At 37.8% G+C, this 22,534-nt stretch overlaps 4 protein-coding genes and 1 non-coding gene across 7 annotated transcripts; 2 read left to right on the plus strand and 3 right to left on the minus strand.

The window, feature by feature from the left end:
* The first annotated feature begins 2,393 nt into the window (after positions 1-2,393).
* Positions 2,394-6,985, plus strand: LOC146316530 (nuclear receptor-interacting protein 3-like). Its single transcript, XM_084734868.1, has 7 exons — positions 2,394-2,781; positions 4,423-4,596; positions 4,761-4,843; positions 4,918-5,057; positions 5,169-5,221; positions 5,327-5,415; positions 6,305-6,985. The coding sequence occupies exons 1-7, from the start codon at positions 2,614-2,616 to the stop codon at positions 6,333-6,335; spliced, it is 738 nt and encodes a 245-aa protein (XP_084590994.1). The 5' UTR covers positions 2,394-2,613; the 3' UTR covers positions 6,336-6,985.
* A 111-nt stretch (positions 6,986-7,096) lies between these two features.
* c13h11orf16 (chromosome 13 C11orf16 homolog) lies at positions 7,097-12,412 on the plus strand. Of its 2 annotated transcripts, XM_084734867.1 has the most exons (9): positions 7,097-7,417; positions 7,756-7,760; positions 8,429-8,637; positions 8,827-9,189; positions 9,880-9,998; positions 10,214-10,367; positions 10,779-11,010; positions 11,178-11,669; positions 12,189-12,412. In XM_084734867.1, the coding sequence occupies exons 1-9, from the start codon at positions 7,347-7,349 to the stop codon at positions 12,410-12,412; spliced, it is 1,869 nt and encodes a 622-aa protein (XP_084590993.1). In that variant the 5' UTR covers positions 7,097-7,346. The 2 variants fall into 2 exon arrangements, with proteins under 2 accessions (XP_084590993.1, XP_084590992.1); XM_084734866.1 differs by lacking the exon at positions 7,756-7,760.
* A 36-nt stretch (positions 12,413-12,448) lies between these two features.
* On the minus strand, positions 12,449-14,910 carry akip1 (A kinase (PRKA) interacting protein 1). Of its 2 annotated transcripts, none has more exons than XM_084734869.1 (5): positions 14,843-14,910; positions 13,696-13,925; positions 13,501-13,575; positions 13,270-13,410; positions 12,449-12,897 (listed from the first exon to the last, which is right to left on the minus strand). In XM_084734869.1, the coding sequence occupies exons 2-5, from the start codon at positions 13,855-13,857 to the stop codon at positions 12,745-12,747; spliced, it is 531 nt and encodes a 176-aa protein (XP_084590995.1). In that variant the 5' UTR covers positions 13,858-13,925; positions 14,843-14,910; the 3' UTR covers positions 12,449-12,744. The 2 variants fall into 2 exon arrangements, with proteins under 2 accessions (XP_084590995.1, XP_084590996.1); XM_084734870.1 differs by lacking the exon at positions 14,843-14,910 and adding an exon at positions 14,384-14,407.
* Positions 14,911-16,239: 1,329 nt separating this feature from the next.
* Positions 16,240-21,003, minus strand: rpl27a (ribosomal protein L27a). Its single transcript, XM_084734601.1, has 5 exons — positions 20,903-21,003; positions 20,167-20,230; positions 19,992-20,067; positions 18,226-18,400; positions 16,240-16,415 (listed from the first exon to the last, which is right to left on the minus strand). The coding sequence occupies exons 1-5, from the start codon at positions 20,903-20,905 to the stop codon at positions 16,287-16,289; spliced, it is 447 nt and encodes a 148-aa protein (XP_084590727.1). The 5' UTR covers positions 20,906-21,003; the 3' UTR covers positions 16,240-16,286.
* On the minus strand, positions 18,575-18,704 carry LOC146316534 (small nucleolar RNA SNORA3/SNORA45 family). Its single transcript, XR_014771817.1, has one exon. It is a non-coding gene; the product is annotated as a small nucleolar RNA SNORA3/SNORA45 family (small nucleolar RNA).
* Positions 21,004-22,534: the final 1,531 nt, after the last annotated feature.

The following is a 22,534-nucleotide window of genomic DNA, read 5'->3' on the forward strand; positions in this document are numbered from 1 at the left end:
AGAAAAAGCATCAGTAAAGAACAAGAAATAACGAATAAGCTAACAAGCATTATAAACAGGAGGAAATATAAGAATAGAAACAATATAAACAAGAGGAAATATTAAAAATAAGAATATAAACATGAGATATAAGGCAATATATGCAATGTAATAAACAATAAACTGACTCAACAGTTGAGTTTATACGATTGGTCGGTTTCACAATAAAATTCATGATGGTAAGTAAAAGTATTATCATTTCAGATTTTAATTATTGTAATAACCATGTTTGATTACAGTGCTTTCAAACACTCACACTGAATACTGTCCAGCATTAAATCACTGAGAGGTTTTCGTTATAAAACCTGATGAAATGGTTTAAGAGTGTGTCAGTTCATTTTGAACATTTTAACAATACCATTAAAATACAAATAGCTGTGAAAAAAAAATTGATGTGAAATTTTAACACTGCTTCATGTGCTTCATGTATAGCACCTTTCATTAAAATGCATCTACAGAAAATAAATGATGGAGAAGAAAAAACAGCACTTAAGATTTTAAATACTCCTAGAAAGAGGAGGGAAAACAGCAACAAAATTGTAATGACATGATCATTAGTAAAATAATTGTTGCAGGAATGTACATGATAAAATCAAAATAAAGACAATTGTTGCAGCTCTCTCAGATTCAGAGGCAGGGAATTTCACTACAGCAGTAGACTCTCTATCAACACACATAAATATATTATCCCAATACTAGGAGTAAATCCTTGAATACATTTAGACTGTGACAAAACTGTTTATATTTATTCTAGATGTAATTGACTAACTGGATGCCAGTGCAGGTACTAAACATTATTCAGTGATGATCACTGAGATAAAACACTACTAGCAAACTTTACAATTGTAGTTATGGATCTGAAAGTGCAAGCATAGAGTATTATAGTCAACCATCAGTTTAGTTAATATTGTACAAGTCAGGTACTGAGAAACTAACAGAACCCATGTCGGTTAGTTCCACGCCATGGAGGGATCTTATGATTTAGGCTTAAAGCTGGAGTTTATAGTCTATATTCACATGAAACATACAGTATTTGGAAGAAACATCTTCAATCAAAGCTTTAATTTGGGCCTGCAGTTCTATTAAAATAAAAGCAGCTTTATTATATACATCCCACAGCACCCAGAATGAACATTTGGGCATAATAAATTTAACAAAGTAACAAAAGTGGATTTTGAACAAATATTAGAACCTGTTCATGTCCCTCTCTTCATTTCCCCAATGAAACTATTTTATCCTGTGATCTATGTTATAAGCTACAAAGAGTTTATCTTGTTGGCATTAATTTATTTACCTTTTTTGGGATAATTATTTGTATCAAATTGCAAATGACAGGAGAACCAATAGAGTATTTTTTTCTAAGTCACGATTTAATAATGTGACTAATAAAGTGTTTTCAGGCAGGTGTATGCTGCCAAGAGACACAAAAACAGGATGACTGTCAAAGTAAAAGCTCTCATCTCATTCAATACTTATTTACATTGAGGCTACAGCTTATATAGTCCCACAAAAACAACACATTATAATATTATTAGAATTATAAAGTTCTTTTGGTCCCTGCTTTAAAACCACTGGTCAGACTGCACTCAGTATTCACAGATTAAAAGTATAGAACCGTTAATATTTACATTACTGATGTAGTATATTTATTATGAAGATACTTTTTTTGTCTCAGTGAGCATAGTATTATGAAAATATGTATTGTTTTACAATTAATATGATTTATTTATTTAATGATATTATGTGCTTATATGTTTAGAGAACATTGGCCTACCTCAAGTCAAGGTGCAGATGTTACAGATGCTATTCAGTCTCTATATTTCAATGTGAGACCAGAAGAACAGAACAATTTGCAATGCAACAGACATTTATTAACCTTTTTTTTTTATTTTGGTGAACTCTGAGAACTGAAGACTCTGTCTTCCTGGTGGGGAGTGGTCTGAGCATGTGCAGGATTAGTGTCATCACTCTTACATGTTTCTGACTGGAGGAGTAATATTTGTTACAACTGTCCCCTGTTACAACTGTCCCCAGTCTACTCTACTAAACAATTTATGACTCTATATAAAAGTAAGATGTAAAAATCTAAATGTTTTACCTTAGTTGACAATAATATATTATTTAATTTTATATGGAAAATGAGTGACTGTGATGTACTGAGACAGAGAAATTGAAGTGAAAGTTAAAGGTGTGACAAGATGCTCTAATCTCCCCTACTATGGTGTCCACAAAACATTTAAAGACGAATATTTAGGTCGAAAGCTCCGTTTACACACAATATTCCAAAATATTTCAAGATAACGACAGAGATAAAGTCTCATCTCACAGATAATTCAGATAATCTTAATTTTCCAACTTTGTGACGTTTGTAAGTTTTATTTTGAAGGTTTTGACCGGAAGTCTCGTTGTTAACCTGTCTGACTTGACTACCTGCGCGGCACCGTTCATGATGGGGGTGTCTTCTCTTCTTCACTAGTCATCATCATCGGGGGATTCCTCATCGGACTCGTGTCAGATACACGTCGGACAGATCCAGACACACACCGGCTCGGTCAGACTCACACAGCCGCCGTCATGTTCACGGGGATGCGGACGGAGAACCGGGGGGAGTCCGGGGTCCTGGATGCTGCGGCTCTGAGGCAGCAGAGGAGGCTGAAACAGGCGATCCAGTTCCTCCATAAAGACTCAGCTGACCTGCTGCCTTTGGACGGACTGAAGAAGCTCGGGACGTCTAAACAGGGGGTGTGTCTCTTACAACAGGCCTTTTATTCTGATAGTGCCACTGTTATTACAGACACGTTTATGGGCTCGTGCCTTAAACAAATTACTGCTTTATTACAGGAGGATGAACTAATGCAGGTGACGATGGGAGAGTCTCTGCATCCTGCTGAATTTACCACGATATCCTTTATTCAGGCCCAATTAATTATTTTAAATTGTAGCACATATAATAATGAAGTGGAAGACTTTAATATCTAAGAAAAATAAAATGTCAGTAACACTATCTATGACGTCCATGTTTATGATGCATTATAAACACTCTTACATTGTGTTATAATCGTCTTATAGCCCTGTATAATTATAGGTTTAAGCACTCATGAATATTCGTAATGCTTTAACAATGATCATAGCGTATTATAAAGCAGTTTATAATCACTTCTAAGGTTATCCCATAGATCATAGTGTATTATAATTCACATAGTTGTAACACATTATAATTATTTTATCATATACTGGCATATGATCAACTGATATTATCACAGCTGTCACAGCTGTATTGGTCTGTATCTGTATCAGCATATATGTTGTCTGATTTGAAGCTATTATGATTATTTATTTATTTATTTATTTATTTATTAACACTTACTTTCTTAACAGAACATAATGCAGATTGTTTTTATTTGTTAGCTTTATAGGGAGCATTTTATGTATATTTGATCATTTTTCTTACTTCAGGGTTAATACATGTGTCTATTTTGCTCTAGTTTTTATATTTTTTAATTTATAGTTGTATTGTTATAAAAAAACACAGTAAAGGTTTACTGTTTCTGTGCCCTCATATCATTTTGGACAATAACATTTATTGTGAAACTGTCAAATAGCCTGTGTTTATATATCTATTCTATATTCTGTGTATTATATTTTGTATAAAGAGTAGCTGCATTATATCAATATCAGATTTTTTTTATTGGTATCAGCCCCCAAAATCCAGTATCAGTCGGGCCCTAATTATAATAATTTTAAAATGTATTATAGTCATTGTTATAATGCATTATAATGTGATTCTAAGTTATTTCGTGTGGTTCTAGGCTGCTTTAAGTGAAGTTTTGAAATTCCCTCATAAAATAATACCTACAAATGACATATAATCATTTAACATTACTTTCATAAATGTAGTCCCTCTATGAATCTTTTCTTTTCATTTAACCATTCTTTAAGAGTTGTAGGGTGTAGGGCTTGTGTTTTTATGACACACTATGATCCTTTAAAAAATAATCTTTATAATGTGTTATAAATATTTTAAAGCATTATGAAAGTCTATCAGTACCTTAAACAATAATTATACAGCACTATTAGCAGATTATAAGGCATTATTAATACGTTCATTTGGTAAATTTGGTCATACTTCTTATGTTGCACAGTAAACATCATTTCAGTTTATCTATGCGTTTACTGACACTGAAGAAGGTCAGTGAAGATCATAATTGCAGAACTATTATGTGGGATGGATTAATGAAAGATCCCCTGGACTTCACTTACATGTCTGTGCCCAGGGGCCTGTTGTCTCATAATCTGCCATGATTATTATAGATTATTGATTTGTTTTTAAACTTCTGCTCCATATGTCTAACTGTGCTTGCACTGTTTTAATTTTCAATGCAGCAGCCACACCATATTCTCCAGAAGCGCCTGCTGGAGGCCAAGTTGTCCCGGGGAAGGATGAACATGTGTGGAGTGACAACAAACAACGGATCGGTCCTTCTGAGTCGCAGTCGTTTAAATTCACACGAGAGTGAGGAAGACGAGGAGGAAGATTTCATCTATGTGCCTGGCAAGGTGAGTCTGTGCGAGTATCTCAGAATATAGCACTTCTATAAATAGTCTCATAGTTTTTAAAACAAGCCTTTTAAAACACAAATAACTGCTGTGCATTTTGTTTATTTCCATGTTGTGTCCATCACACATCCATCTTCACCTCCACTTTCTCTGTGTGTTTGCAGTGTTTAGGACGGGAGGTGAATGTGCTGATTGACACCGGCTGCAAACTGAACCTGATGTCCTCACTGACTGTGGAGAGATTTGGGTGAGAATCTGTCAGTTTGGCTTACATAAGCTCACTTTCAGTATTCAATGAGTGATGTTTTGTTTCTGTCAAAGTTTGAAAGAACTGGTTGAGGAGAACAAGATGGAGACGGACGGATTTCCATTCCAGCGGAAGCTTTGTATCGACGGACAGATCAAAGAACTCAGCCTGACCATCGGGGAACTCAGAGTAATGTGCTCTTTTGCCATAATTGGTAAGGAAGAAGAATAAGATTAAAGATAAAATTGATTTTTGTGACTGTAACCAGTGATTGTAAGACACTTTTAAGTATTATGTTACAATATTATTGTCTGTTTATTTGCAGAAAGTAACAGAGCACTGATGTCCCTGGGCAACAAGACACTAAAGTCACTCAAGGTAAATCATCTACTTTCCAGGAGAAACAGTGACATGAATAAAAAATAACATGTTTTTACCTTTTATGTCAATATGTGATGTGTTGGTGTGTCATCTTTTTTGCAGTGTGTAATCGACACCGAAAAGCAGATGTTGGTGTTTGGGAAAAACGTTAGGGAGCAAGTTCAGTTTGTCAAAAAGCCATTTAATGAAAGGTAAGATTTTTACTAACATTTAAAGAAGTGTTTTATGGGATTGCATGGTATACTGTGAATTAAACTTCAGTTTCACACAATCACAGTTTTGTTTTGAATGGTAATAATATAAATACAGTATCGCTAATAGCTAACAAGTGGAATAGAAGGCATATTGTTGCACGAAACACTTTCATAGTTCAGATTTTATTGATTGTGTTTACACACAAAAGCATCCTTGTTATTATCAGGTTTTTGGAGTATCGTGGTAATATTTTGCACATGTAAATGTCATATACTGGTTTTAGAAACTAGATATGCAATCTGGAATAATCTGATTGAAACCAGGATACTGTGGCATGTAAACATTTTATTCTGGTTTCTGAACATTTTTTGTTGGAACAGAACAGAGTTTAACCTGAATACTGTTAGAATCATGAACACAAGGTTGTAAATTAACATGTTCCATATTAACATCATATCCTGATTAAGACAAAAAATACCCTCAAGATATAACATCTAAAATAAATTGATCTAACTAAAAATCTCCTCCTGCTTTTTTAAGCTAGCTAACTTCGTCTGGGAAAATTTGTACACAGGCTCATTTCATCTGGTTTAAGGAGAATCCGATCTGGTGGCAGGCATTAATAATAATTTTATAGAAACAGCTGATCTTTTAAGCTGATGGTCTTGTTTGCTTAGATAGGTCATATAGAGAGGCATCAGTATTAAACTGAGATTGTTTAACAACCAGTTAAAAAATGCTTGTAGTATGTTTAAGTAAAAGATATAATTTCTTCTTCAAACAATGGATATTTTAGACTTGTGAAGTTATGGAAATCAAATATTCTACAGATTCATCTCACCAGGCCTTTTCTGAGTCTTCTTCTTTTTTCTTTTTGCACAACAGATCATACGACTTCAACGACCAGGGATACTGACTTGTCCTCCCTCCAACACGCCGCAGAGACCAAAAGCAATAGAAATATTTACTCTTCCAACTATAGATGCCTCATCAGGGAACTTCAGATTTCTCACCTCATAAATTCACACTCTCTTCTCTGCCTGTTCATCCATGAGTCAGATAATCCTCGCTGACTTCACTGAGTTTTACTTATGGGGTAGCGGCTGCTCCCACAAACGGTTCCTCATGTAGCATCGGCATTTGGTAGCATTCTTGTAGCAGAGTGTGATCATGTGTTAGCTGTCACTACAGTAGTACGTATTGTGCAGCAGCTAAATTATTAGCAGAACTTGTGGCGCTGTAGACTTTAAGATTCTGATAGAATTGTGATTTATAGCTCTTGTATCCTACAAATTACTGTAGTATTGTTCTGCCAGACATATTACTCTACATTCATAGGTGGAATTCATTGTTGGAAAACAAAGGCTGGAGCTGATTTAGCACAGACTGACTGTTTATCTACTGTATTTTATAATGTTGTAAATGTATTTTCTAGTCCAAAACATGTATTTGCATTGAGCTCACTGCCTTTTAATGTTTACAAAATGATAGTGACACTTGTGATATGTTTAATCACGTGACTGTAGCAAAGTGCAGCACTGAATAACAAATAAAATCCCCAAATTATGTGAAAGTGTTCTTGCATGATTTTTTGCAGGAGATTTAGTGCTTTGGAGAATCATACATGCATAACTAGCTCATGGTCTATTTTTTTGAGAGCCATTTATGAAACTGGGCCAGCCGGGGGTGGTGTGACACAATTAAAGCTGTTAATAAGAGGTCAAACACCAGCAGGGATCATTTCTCACCCCTGCATGTTCAGGAAGGGATGGAGAGCAGCATTAATTGCTCTGCTGACCTATGACTGCACCATAGCAACTGTACCCTGACAGCAGTGTTTGGTAACGCTCTCCGGTCAGCTGATTGGCAGGTGAACAGCCCCTCCAGTGGCCACGAAGAAGACTGACTCACTCTTGAACATGTCTCCATGGAAACCAACATCAACAGTGAGGCGAAGTTGTCGTCTGCAGCTGCCTGGGAACAACATAAGAACTGCAGGTAATGTACCCACTTTATCTGTGTATCAGCTGTCAGATTAAAGAAAAAGAAGAAGAAAAGTGTCCTTTCTTTATGAAATAACTGTGTTTGTTGTTATTATCAGTCAGATGAGAAGTATGTAAGCTCATTGCTACCAATGTGATTAAAAAAAACCCTGTAAGACATTGTAATGAGAAACTTTCTTGAAATAATGACTTAGAGGCAAAGTCATTGTTTTAATGTACCATGTCATTATTTTAACAGTTTCTAATTATTTTGGAAAGGTTTCTTATTATTTAGATATATTTTGAGATACTAAGTCACAGTGGTGGAAAGAGTACTGAATATCGGTACTCAAGTACAAGTACTGTTACGTTACTAAAATATTACTCAATTACAAGTAAAAGTACAAAGGATTCTTGTCCAGTGCTACTCAGAGTATCAGTTACTTCTTAATTGTTGATATATAATGAATTATCAATAGCAGCATTCAATCAAATCTTCAGTTTAAATCACTCATGCACCGTTCTGCATAGAGGTCACACTCACCTGTCCAAACTTGAGTTGCTAATTTTGTGCATTTTCCATAACCGATAGTTCTAAATGCTAACAATTAATTAATCAATTTATTATTAATAATTTATAAGGTACAAAACACATCTTTGTTCTGTTTTGTTTTTCAGTTTTTTGTCATTTTAAGTTAAGTTTACAGTCAATCCACTCTGACCTTATATTCATAAATTTATCTTGGTGTACAGTGAGGGAATATATATTTGATGAACTATGTCTGTTCAGTCCTCAATCAAGGACCTTGCGTGGAGCTTTTATTTAGCTAAAGACACATTTTCAGTGTTACTGTGTTTTATATTTGTAGAAAAACATTAAATCTGTCAGTGGTCTGAATATGGATATTTTCCATGTCATTTTTCCTGTTACTCACAACCATCAAAATATGCAAAAAAAACAAAACAAAACAAAAAACAGTGAAAACAAAATAAAATGGTGTCATTTCCTAACATTATCACTGTACAGAGATGACATCCAGGCAGATGGAGACCCCCGAGGCAGCACTGATCCCACTTTTTCTGGGAAAACAGAGATGCAACATAACTTTTGTTGTGGATAGCTCAGAGAACATGGGAGCTGTTCTGGGGTCAGTGAAACGGCTGCTGATCCGGACGCTGCTGACGAAGGCTTCACTCAGAAACTCTCTCTTCAACATCATCTCATTCTCAGGCAAGGTGAGGAGGGACTGACTGCTCATTACAGCACCAATATCAGAGATAATGCCATGCTAACACAATGTTCATTATGTTTTTTTTTTCATTTAGGTAGCCCTTTTATCTTTAGTCCTATGAGGAAAACTTATTTCACCTGTGTGCCACATGTTTCCTATTAAATTGACTGATTTTTTTCTCTCTACTTCACAGTTGACCTGCTGGTCCCACCACATGCTCCCCTGTGCTCCTGACACAGTGTACATGGCTCTGTCCTGGATTCATTCCATCACCTGCAACCCCGGCAAGGATCTCCTAGCCGCCCTGAGCGTGGCCCTCAATGACCCCGCATGTCATGCCGTCCATCTGCTCTGCAGGGACCTACCCGACCATCCTGAGGCTGTGTTGAAGGCCCTGCCCGCCCTCGCATCTGGGAGGCCTGTGAACATCTTCTACCTGCAGGACTCAGGTGGTCAGCTGGACAGCAACACTCGAGACTACCTGCAGTGTCTGACACAGGCCACAAGAGGGAGCTGTTATGTGATTCCAGTTGGTTTGAATGGAGCACTGGAGAAGGTATAATTGAAATCACTGGTGAAAGAGTTCAACATACTCAACAAAATAAAAAATATAAGTACTGTGAATTTGTACTTCGCACAGGGACACTGTGCCTCATCAGTCATCCTACCAGACCATGTAATAATTTGATTCAGAGAGTTTCTGTTCTTTGAGAATGCATGTCCAAATCATGACACCAAATAAACACCAAGCATGATAGAATAAGGCAATCGTGGTTTTGAAATTGTGGAAATAGGACACTTTCCTCAAACAAAACAAAACAAACACTGGTACCTGGTAACTGGTTGATGAATCTGCAGATTACTTTCATGATTAATCACTTAATCATTTAGTCTATAAAATGTCAGAAAACTGAAAAATGCTCATCATAATTTCCCCAAGCCCATTGCGATGTCTTCAAATTACTTTTTTGTCTAACCAACAGTCCAAAACTCAACAACTCTTTATTTACTGTCACAAATTACAAAAATATCACATTTAAGGAGCTGCAACCGGCAAATGTTTGCTTGCGAAATGACTGAAACAATTAACTGACGAATCATAGCAGAATATTTATGTCAGAGTAGAGTGTGGCATTTTTGTAAATTAACAAATTATCAATTCATTTGTTGAAAAACCTGAACACATGGCATCTACAAATCAAAATGGCTTCATTTGGTGTATGAGTCTGTGTGTTTGTGTTTTCAGGTGTTTCCTCTGTGTGCTGTGGAGAACCAATCATCAGCACCAAATTTCTTTTCAGTCAAGTGTTGCTGTCCATCCACTTCAGTCTTAATCCCACCCAACACATCATCGCCTCTGGTCAGGTTGGTTTCCATGGTTACACCATTGTTTTTTTGTTTTTTTTAACAAACAATGTTACAGCTATGTAGCAGATAGTATTACCAAAACTGACGTGTATTAAGCATGTGATCTTCCTAACAACAGAAGCAAACACACAGACTGGTAAATTTAAGATTGTAGAGTGCCGTGAATAAAATCATCAGCTCAGTGATATCTGTGCTGTTTCTTGGCTTCCCAGGTGCAGTCTGGGTAATAATCCTCTCTGCCCGGTTACCTCCTGCATGCTGTCTGGTGAAACCATGACTCCAGAGTTCTTTCCAGGATGCAGGGTGCTTGCCAGGAGGGAGGTGGATGGCTTCTACTACACGGGCACTGTAATACAGCAAGTACAGGTGAAAAGATACTGTGGGATTTCACTCTGTACCTGCTATTATGTAATCATATATAGACTGGTATTTGGACAAAAACACATTATTAGTTTTCAACTTTACTTCAGCGCAGAGGATTTAAAATGAGACAATGACCATGAGGTTTATTGTGAATGCTGACTTTAAGCTTTAAGTGTGTTTAGATCCATATTAGGTTACAAATAGTGACAGAAATATAGGCCTTTTTTTATCCCCACCAGGTGTATCTAGTGAGACAAAGTGATGAGTTGATGACATTTTATATCCAAAAAATATATACACTTTGGCCAAAAAATATACTTAATGCCTTTTATTTTGTCTCTTAAAGTTGGAGACTGTGTATAGACAGGGCTACACCTGCATGTTGTCATCTTCTTCCCATGTGTCAAAACTCAGGGCCGTGGAGGAGTTTGGGTTGTCGAGTTTGACTACCCAGAAAGCACCAGTTTGGGGGTCATCTCACCCCAGAGGCAGCTGGTTTGCTCCCTTGACATGGTGAACCACACCAGAGCTCACACACGCTGTCTGGTATCTGGGGATGCTGTGCTGTCGCCATGGGAACCAGATCTGAAGAGGTATGGGCCGGGAAGACTGATGGCCACCAGTGAACACAGAGGGGGTATCGGAGGTACAAAAGTGTTACTATACTGTTAATACTATACACATTTTTAGTATTTGATATAAAAGCAGACAATGTTTTATTATTATTAGATTCTTATTCACAGAAAATACGATAATTATCACTGAATTAATGTCTGTCCCTCTCAGTAAATCCCTATTTCACACTCATTGCAGTTGCTGGCGTTATGAGCCTGCGGGTGCAGATGTGGAACAGCTGTGTGTCTCTGGTTCCTGCCAGTCTGGTTTTGCCCATTTCAGCTTCTCAGCATGACAGAATAGTCAGAGAGCTCCAGATTCAAACATCAGCTTCCAGTCCTTGTTGCAGCTGGCTCTGTGCCCACAGCTCCTCCTGCTCTCCTCAGCTGCTCTGCAGAGACTGGTGTCCATCTTCATCGTACTGCTGTTCAGTCACAAACCACCGGCCGTACTCATTTACACCCAGCTGCAGGTCCAGCTGCGGAGGAATGGACGGATTTGAGAGGGCAGAGCAAGACACAGATAAGAGGAAGAGTGACACTGAGGTGCCCTCCTCCTCCTCTTCATCTCTCTCTGAGGATGAGACCAGAGCGATGTGGCGTCCTGTAGTGAAGCTGACAAGTAAAGAACAGCGTCCTCCCTGGAGGTACTGGAGAAGAACTGGACAGGAGCCACAACACAGACAGCCAGGTGGGAAACACAAACACTGACCACACTGATGGATTGTTGTCTTAAAGTGGTCTGATCTCGATTCAAATGAAAGTGACCAAAACAATTCTAATTTGACTTAAATATTAAAAACTGTAAAGAGCTTTGTCAGGAAGGGTATGAAAGAAAATTTTGAGCTGTTTTTCCAACATCATATATTTTTTTTAAGCATTTGTTGTTGTAATACACATTTTGGCCACAAGAAGCTGAAGTACACCACTATCTCTCATTCTTAGTAGGACTGAAAGCATTCATGTTCTCTTCCAGGTGAGTTTTAATTCCTTCATGCACTTAAAACACTATAGGTGGAAAGACAGGAGAGAAAAAAGCTCAGATCAGACTGTTCAGAACACAATGCAACCCAGTTCAGCTGCATTTTCAACCCGTGCAGGTTTAGCTGAGGCTGTTCTAAACTGCAGCTATGCCAGTAAGACGTTAAGTAACACAACAACAGCCTCATGAGATCAGGTCGTGTTGAAGTGTCTCTGTTTTTATCTGCAGGGAGCGTGGTCACGAGGAGGACATCACAACCTGGGAGCTTCAGCTTTCCTGTCCCACAGATCAGCACTTCACCCAATCACAGCTCTCTGTTTCAGTCACTTCCTGGTGCTAAAGGAAGGAGGGCAAACATCAGAGATGTTTTTGGAACAACCAACTTCAAACCTCGACCACCGGCGGGACTGCGGCCTTTCTCTGGAAACAAGGCTACTACTGTTTACACATAATAACCTCTTCATCTGCCTATAAAATAACAAACAAAAGATGATAAAAAATACTTTATTTCTATACACTGAAGCGTCATAAGTGCAGGTAAAAAATACTGTATTACATGAAGCTGGATACACACTCTATATAATAAAATACTCATGTAAAATGCAATAAAAATATGGCTTCTCAACATGCAGCAAATAAAACACTTTGACAGAATAATACAATGTAAACTCTTAATCCAGATATCAGTGTAAAAACAGGTAATAAACACACAAACACCATTAATAGCCTTGTTCAGTTTAGTTATTGAAGGTTAAAGGTGACCAGCTTTGGTCATAGTGAGGTGTCAGAGGTTAAAGGTGAGGTCGATGCTCTCTCCAGCTTTGATGCTGACCAGCTGAGTCTGCTGCTGGGACTCTGGCATGCTGGCAGTGACAGCGTATGTCCCTGGGGACACCTCGATGAAGAAATCTTCACCCGCTGCTGCCGAAACACGACCCTGAGAAGAATTTGATAAGATTTTACTTTTACTTTTTGTTCCTAACGGCAACCAACACAGCTGAGGAGTGAAGCTGATGTGTAAAGTTCCACATTTGGCCAGCGGAGAGATTTAACAGATGCTGACTCGAAGACATCAGTGATTCTATTTTCCACAGCAACATATTGCATATTTTCTGACATCATTACACTGCATATTAAACATATAAAGCCGTAAAGGCCTATGTATTAAACCCATACACCTAAATATTGGATAGCATCATCAAAGCCACGGAGTATTGAAACAGCACAATAATCTGGTCAGAAATATGATTTGAAAAAAAAGATGAAAAGAAGATGATTACTAAAAGAAAAAGTAGCAGATTGTTGTTACCTTGTTGTACGGAGTCCGTGCATGTTTTGTGGTCGACAGTGAAGGAGTCGTCATCCCAGTAGCTGGTCGTGTGTGGAACCTGTGCACATGGGTCCTCTCAGTGTCAGTGGGCTCAGTGCAGCAACCAGACTCATAAAACCTCTGCAGCACAGACAACATTCATGTTTTTAGTCCAATACATTCCAGGTCTGTAGCTGAAAAACATAAAGGTTCAGGCAAATAATCACCGACCTTGCACTGATATGTTGTCTGTGCCATGAAGTCTGCAATGGTTGCAAAGACATCATCCAGCTCTGTGTGTGCTCTCTGACAAAATGAAAAGAACAAGAGACTTGAGATGAGATGAGCAGATATAAAGCACAGCAGAGAAGCTGAGATCCAAATTGAACTGATGATGGCCTTAATAAACAGAAAACATGTTGGCACCTTGACAGGGATCTGTGTGTCTTCATCTGTAGAGGTATTTGGGGTCTGTGATGCTCCAGAGCTCGTCCAGTCCACACTGCGCCTGGAGGCCCGCTCCAGCACCTCCAGGCCCAAACTGGCAGAACGTCGCAGGGAAGACTCCAACCAGGCCTGGCTCGCCATGAACAGGTCGTGTGAAACGATGATTTAATATTCCAAAGTGCTGACTGAACCAAATCTAATGGACATTACTGTTTCAACAAAAACAAAGAACAGTTTTGACTCTTAAAATGTTTATTTACTTTTTCTAGTAAAGTAAACATAACAAACACTTCATAAATATACTTTGACTTTCATGGAGCATTTTGCCTTGGAATTAATTAAATGTTTATGCACTTATCTTTATTGGCTATAATTTCATTATTTGAATAATAAACAATAGTATAAATTTCCCATTAGAGACCAATAATTTACTATCCTCAATATTTATTGTGTATCCCTTGTTTTCCTTAAGTCTTCTTTGATATGAAACTGAATATTTTCTGGAAAAAACAAGTATTTTGAAGGCATCAATTTCACTCATCAATCTTTAATTGATTTTTTATTGTTATATTATTTTGTTATACATCTTAGTAGAATGTACATATTATTATTATCATTATTATTTTAACATACAGATTTTTTATTTTCTTAATTTCTTTATGCTTATATATTTTCTATTCTTGAATGGGAGCACCTGTAACGTGAGCAAAACAATAAAGTATTAATGTAGATTAAAACAACAACAACAAAAAAATGAATGTATACTTCCTGAAAATATTTCATCAGCTAGGTAAATTCGGAAAAACAAACAAACAAACAAAAAAAGATCAAAATCACAACACCAACCAGCCTTGTTGTAGTAAAAGTGGATGCTGGGAAACGGCGCATGCGTGAAGATTAACAGTCCGCTGACACTCATCAGGCAGCTTCAGATTTTATCGGTCGCTACTTTCTCTTTTTGAACAGTCCGCGGCTACTTTCACCAGTTCGCCTCGAACACTCAGACGTCAAACATTCCAGCAGCGCACGTCACGTTCTATTCTACGTTTCGTCACGAGAACTTCAGTGTTCTGTTCTAAGCGCTGTGTCAACAAATCTCAAGCAAACAGATTATTTACTTGTTTACCTGTTCAACGCACGGAGAGCTGGGCGCCTCAGCATGTAAACACACACACACACACACACACACACACATAAATAAGATCCTTCGGAGGAGTGAGTCCGTCTTCATTCAATGCGCTCGTAGTCTCACATTTCCCCCATTTAGCTGCAGAAGTTCAGCGTCCGCACAGCCGCGGCCGTCCCGTTTTCAAGTGACAGGAAATCCTGCTTGCTAAACCCCGCCCCCCTGTATGTGGCACCCAAGCACCCAAGTCCCATTAATATTTTTCTCTCTTTCTATCTTCTTTCTTTCTGTATTCTATTTATTATGCTTCTCAACATGCAGTACTTCCTTTTGTTTTTTTCTGTATCTTTTTCTACTTACTATGCTTATTGTTATACACCATAACTACTAAGGAACATTCCTCATGTGTCACTTTGTGTGATGAGGAGTCATAGGAGGAGGACAGCCTCCGAGCCACAAGTTGAAAAGGTAGAGGCCTATATAAAATACATCTAGTGGCTTCCTGACAAAAGACAGAATGCCTAACATTTTCCTTTCATCCTGTTGAAAGACTGAGCAATAAATATATTATAGCCATATAGTGATATGAGACTATATTATTTGCCTTTACCCACTTAAATCATATCTGCATTACAAATGATTATCAAATTTCTCATTTTACTATTTTGTGAAAGCATGGGGTCATCCCTACAATATCATCACAATATTGATAGTGATATTTGATTGACCACATAGTTCCACCTAGCATGTATGATATTCTCTATGGACACCAGAATTTAATGGTACTTTTAGGGAAATGTGTATATTGTGGCATAGCCTAAATATTACTTTGAAGCCCTATTCTGTTCACTTTTTTTTTTTAACCAAGGTGCATTGCCATCTTTCAGTTTTCACTGATGACTTTTCAAAAGCCTATGTTGCTGTATCAATGTCTCCAATTGTAGTTGTCACATTAAGTCCACTTTCAAATTCACATCTCAAAGTCTACAGTAGGCCTGAGGTGACTTGCATGCATTCAAGTTGGTCCATGACAATACTGTACATGTCATGCTGGCTGCCTTGATCCATTTAATCTTTAGTCATAATCGCAGTGGCAGCACAGTAATAAGACAAGTTACTCTCAGCTAAAGAAGAGTCATTGTAACCACACTGACATGATAAATCCTGCCATGCTGGTCTGACAATTTGAGCATAGAGTTTTTCAAAAAGATATTCACTATCTAATTTGAACTCCATCACTAGGGCTGCAAATAATTAAAATTAAGCCATGCAACAACATTTTCAACTACTTAAAGAAATACAGTTATAAAGACTGGAATGCTGCAGACTATAAATTGTGTAGCACATACCATAACTTCAACATATGGAGACATTTAAATTAGACATGACAAAGAAAGTTTCCATTTATACATTTTATTTTTGCAAAAACAAACTGACAAGAGCATTATGCCATCAGCACACAGGCTCCTCCCACTGCCTTGATCTTCTCCTCAGCCCTTCGGCTGAAGAACTTGGCCTTGACGATCACAGGCTGCTTGGGCAGCTTGCCTTTGCCCAGAACTTTGTAGTAACCCTGCAAATTCAAAAACACAATTTTAGTGCAACCAGATAACCACTAACCTTATTTGCATAAAAGATTTGTGTGACAAATTCCATGCACAAAAAAAAGAAGAAGAAAAAAAAAAAAAAAACAGTAGCTCAAACTGCAATATTCAGTCCTGCACAACAGAAAATTAACATTTGTGTTACAGCATTCAGTTAGCAAGTCCCATATTCTCTAAAGACTGACACTGGAGGCACAGGAAGTCTAATATTAGGGGTCAACTACTCATCAAAATATATAAAATTAATTCAGCACCTAGAAATACATTAACATGTGCTTTAAAAGGCCATGAAATGCAACAATATACACACAACTCTACACATAAAGCAGTCAAGAGATTGAGTTACTACTGGTCAACCAGCAGAGCACCATGTTCATTCAAGTCTTCATCACCACAATGCTCAGCAAATCCTTTCTAGACATCTGATATGTTGAGATATTTCCCCAGTGTCCTGTTTCCATTTTTACTCAAACTGTGGCTGTTATTATCTCATTGACTGTAGCTTGCTCAAGGTTATTATATTTAACTAAAACTAGGTGTGGAAAAAAACTTCTGTTAACTGAAAAAATAAAAGGCTAGACAAAAACTGAAAGGACAGAAATCAACTCCAATAAAAATGCACAGGTAATGTCTTTAGCTTTAGCCTGTCAATTTGGTCAAATTTGTCAACACAACAAGAATGAGGAGGTATTAGTTTGAGGGATGTCTACATGGAGGCAAATGACCCTTTGCTAAACCCTGCCCCAAACAGTACCTGTCCAATCATAGGTCAGCAACTGTAACTAGTACCTTTCCAGATGTGAATTTACCAACAGAATGGTTGAGAGCAGGAGAAGATTACAGTATCAAGGCACAAAAAGTTGGGATTTGTGAATGCTAAAATCTTCACACATCATTCACTATGTATTAGGCATGCCTGTGTCTACCACAATTGAAAAGACTCCCATGGATCAGATTAGCCACATGTCACTTCCTCAACCATGCCTTATTTTGGGTGAGGAGCCAGCAACAAATAAAGACTAGTGTCATTCACATGCAGGCAACATAAATAGTTTATCATAATGCCACAGTGGATTAACAACTAAAACAACAAAATAGAGCCTTACAAAGTGACAGATGTCAGACAAACATCACTTGGAGATTCAATAAGGTACTTGAATGATGTAATGATACTAATCTAATACTGATTCTTTGCCAATATACTAATAATTGGCAAAGAAAAGTGCGATTTTTTCACCATTGTGCGTTTTGTCAGGATTTAAGCTCCTAACAGCTCAACAGTGATGCAGTTTTTTTTTTTATACGTTTAACCTGACTAAGACCTCAGAATTTGTATTGTCCAGTGAAATTGTGGTTGTTTTCACCCAAAAGTGGTGGAAGCATGACAGAGGAGCCAAGTACCCAGATGGGTTGCTCTTGTGTGTTGGACAATGCCAACTTGGAAAATAGGCTCAGATGAGAAGACTGACAGTTCTCCCAGTGCAGAGAGCAGTACTAGATATCTTAAGCACAGCTCAGCTCAAAGACTTGGACCAGGGAAACATCATCTATAAAACTAAAACATAACTTCTATCATTTTATCTACAAATCTTGTTGCAAATACACCCAAGAGTGATCTTTGTTCAGTCACCTACTGCTACAATGAGCAAATGAAGACATGTAGAGTCTCAGGCATCTTAGCTCCAACTTACTCCAACACCCCCTGCCATTCTTTTAGCATTGATGATGTCTGGAGACAAAACATCAAGTCAGTAATGAAAATATCTGGCAAATACTTACAGCGCGCACAGCATCGATGATGGGGGCAGGTCCTTCGGGCTTCTTGCCATAGTTGAGCCTGGTCTGCTCGCTCACCAGCGTCCACAGCTTGTCCAGGTTGATGGTGGGGCAGTGGGCTGTGTTCCTCTTCAGGTGGTAATGTCTCATACCCACCTTACCGAAGTACCCAGGATGGCTGAGGAGACACACAGGAAAAATGGTCAAATGCAGTCTATCCAGGATGGGAAATGAACAATGACTCAAGTACATATCTCTCAAAACACATTTCCAATTAGTAGACTACTTTATCTTAATCTTGTCTGATTCTGATTTGATATGACCACAGCATCAGTCCAGTAAGATCACATAACAGTGTAACTGCCCATGTGGGTGACTGGCCTACAAAACAGCCAGTCGGTGAATAGGGCCAGTCTTCATTCTAAGAGGACTCTAGCACACCAAGACAATGATTTGTGTCAAGATGAGACTCTAGTCTCTATGATGAAAATCAGCTTTTTTTGGTGAAGTGTGTGGATTCTGTCTATATGGGAACCCATGATTTGTGAAACAAGATTTGCACACATTTCTTCATTGTGCGTGTTGTCAAAATTTTAAAAATACAAGAATTAGTCTGTACAATGCTGTTAAGATCTTAGTTTTAGGGACAAAATACACTTTATTATGCAAAGATCACATTTGGGTTCATGATCACTCTTGTGGGTCTGGAGGTTCCTATCTTGAAAAAAAAACAAACAAGTACGGGTACACAGAATTTGACTTTCAACAACATTAATGGTATCTATTGAATGACCAGCACCAACACAGCAACTAGATTAACATGCACACCATATTCTAATTTTTTTTTTTTACCTTAAATCCAAAAAACATAATTCCTACAAAGCTAATTTCATGTGTTTTTAAAGTGAACTTTCCTTAAATATTACAGTTTACATGCAGCTGTTCATGTCCAGATTATGGAAAAGTGGAAGAGCTAGAGTTGCCATTTTGCTTCCTGGTGTCATAAAAAGTAGCTTTCAAACAATTCCACCAGTGGTGGACTTCTTCAACTATGTGACCACAGCCTCCCTCTTTCATTCATACAACCTTTTTGTACTGGGCTATTTGCACATGGCCAAAAACCAGCTGATACACAAGTCTTTCATCAAGTTTAGGAGTTTTTCTCCTCCTGATCACAAATATGGGCTTTTATTTGTACATTCATCTCTACCTCAGCCTTGAAAATGGTTAGCTAGTTGGTTTGTACATGACACACAGAACTGACCATAAACAGGCAAGAGGCTGTGTGTTGCAAACTGCAGTAAAAACCCCAGTTGAGATGAATATTGTGAATGTACTGTATACAAGTTAAAAGAATGCTCCAATAACCTGACTACTGGTGTACCGCTGCCTTAATCGGAAAAGACCGAAGAAGACCGAATTCTTAATAACCAAACAGAAAATTTGGTTTACATGACCTGAACCACACTCAGAATATTGTCTTACAGAGTGTGTGGCAAACCAGTGTGCATATAAAATGTAGTCAGATAGGATTCAACAACACTAGGCTTAAAAACTACAGATACACACGTGTCTACAATGTCAAAGATTTGCACATCAACTTATCTGCTTCCAATCTTAGATGTCAAAGCTATACTACAAATAAGCCATTTGTAATTCAAACCCAGAGATACTACATATATACAGGTCTAAACAGGTCAATGTCAGCCCACTGGCATCCTGTCCTCACCCCAACACAACCAGAATTCATCACATGATTCAGCACTTACTATTTGTCGAAGTTGATTCTGTGGTGATGCATACCACCAGCATTACCACGACCTCCAGGATGCTTTCTGTGCTTGCCTGTAAAGTGGACAAGAACCGACGTTAACCATATTTCATGTAGAGTGACGGCACTCTTCACAACATCTGCATCCAACTATCAGACAAGTTAACACTCACCAATGCGACCATGTCCGTGGCTGACATGTCCTCGGAGCTTCCTGGTCTTGGTCTTCTTGGTAGGCTGTCAACATAAGTTAATGCAAGTTAGATTATGTACTAAGCTTTAACATTCATGGCCCTATCATTACCCGGAGCTAGCTCGCTGGCTAGCCAAGTTAGCCCAATAACCTAGAACCTGGATATACTAACAGCCTATCAACTCTGCAGATATCGAAGACTTCAAGTGTTTCCAGGCTGTTTAATCTTAAAATCAAGTAACAATACGAAGATAAATCCACGGCATGAACACCGACTAGTTTCATGCTGCCTGGCACCCTCGGGTGCTAATGCTAATTCAACAGCATTTACCGGCAGACTTCAACGTTTAACACGTACAACAAAATGAACGGTTAGGACATAACTTCCGGCACATTTGTATTTTAAAACGGTACTACCTCTTGTTAAATTTATAAAGGACAAAGAGGTTTTATATACACGGTTAAAACACGAGTAACTGCAGAGTATGCTATCTGACTACTACAGCCGTGGGCCGAGGAGAGACGAGCTCTTACACAGCGAATCGCTCACAAATATCCACAATATTGATGAATCACGATAATAACATCCGGAAAGTGATCGTAGAAGATGAATATACTGTAAACCACAATTGGATGATAGTTTGCTGTACGAATGAACAAAGATGGGCATAGATTTAACTCAAATGCAGTGCACAGGGATACATGATAGCACCTACCATCTTGGAGGCTAGTTGAAAGAGGAACGGGATTTGGAAACCTCGCGGTTTTGTGCGAGATTTTGCTCCTGCTGACAAAAGTTCAAAAAATTCCACAGCGACGTCTAGTGGTGACTGACAGAAATGAGTTCAACTTCATTCAAACGTAGTAATATAATAAGTAAATAATAATAGTAATAATTTAATAATCTATAAATAAACACAATTTTGTTTTTAATTATAGGTTATTTTAGTAAATAATGATAATACAGTAATAAATCATATTATACATTTATATACAATAATAAAATAATAAACTTTGGACACACATACACAATACAGTTGCTAGCTATTCTGAAGATTTTTTATGTGAAGAGGAAACACAAGTAAGAGGCAAACTATGCAAGATTTTCACCCAGACAACAATACATAGACTCATCAAACAAGAATCCCTCTTCAATCATCACCCAAAACCCACCAGAAGTGTGTAGCAGGACACACTAGACACACTAGAGACCCTACCCTCCACCCATACCTTATTTTCTCATTACTTTGCTGTGCTTGGGACACTTAACCAACCTAAATCATCTGTATTGGACTTCCTGGGAATGAGACACAACAATCAACTATATTTTTGGTGGGTTTTACAAACAGCAACTGACAAATCCTACTTATTCTACTTGTGATGTGCCACATTATCGGCACATCATCAATATCAGTGTAGCAGATAAAGGGTTTAAAATAAACACTGGCATCAGCTTGAAAGGCTATTACTGATATTTCTGCTGACACGATGGTGCTTTAATTATGCGCATATGTCCAGAGTATGTTTGGAGTGTGGAGATTTGTTGAACTGTCTGAAACGATATCAAAGTAACTATTTGCAATGACTTTTTGTTATGTTGCCTAGTGAATATGTGCATTTTGAAAAGCATTGTATTTTATGCCTGCATCTGTGACTAGGCCATCAGTAGGCATTATACATTAATCTCACTGTAATATATTAGTGTGGGCATCAGATATTGGCCAAAATTAGTTGGAAATGCCTATTAGATACCAGAAAAAAACAACCTTTAATTAGGCCTATCTTGAGTGAACAAGTTTGTGCACAAGATATTTAAACTAACTGCACAAAAGTTATTGAAAGATGACATAATTGTTGAGTCATCTGTGGTGATATTTTGAAATGCATGTAACGATTTCTTCCTTGGATTAATTAATGTGGGTTTTTTTTGGCAGCAGTTACAGAATATTTTGATTGTTGCAAAGACAAAGAGGAGTTGTCATTTGACAGCAGTTACATATTTTCTACAGCCGGTAAGTTCAGAATTAATTTAAAGGGGGACATGACAACAAAATATGCTCATAAGCAGGATACATGATGATGTGGATGTGCTGTTTTTTTCACAATAAGATTAGCAGGTGATTCTGCATCAGAAAGAGTAAAAGTTAATTTACATACAGTTGGTCAGTTATTCAAAGCTTGAGTGAACTTTACAGCGTGTAACTTGTCATTGGACAAAAGTTTCCAGTGGGAGTGAGCTCAGTTTCTAGCTCCAGCTGAAGAAAAGACAAAGCTTCCACATTCGAGCTGTGACCAGAGTTCAAGTCATCAAACCTGAGGGAATTCTTCTTAAATGATTCACTTCATTT

The sequence above is a fragment of the Lutjanus erythropterus genome, chromosome 13 (assembly GCF_056507025.1).
Source record: "Lutjanus erythropterus isolate fLutEry1 chromosome 13, fLutEry1.hap2, whole genome shotgun sequence".
Taxonomy (NCBI): domain Eukaryota; kingdom Metazoa; phylum Chordata; class Actinopteri; order Lutjaniformes; family Lutjanidae; genus Lutjanus; species Lutjanus erythropterus.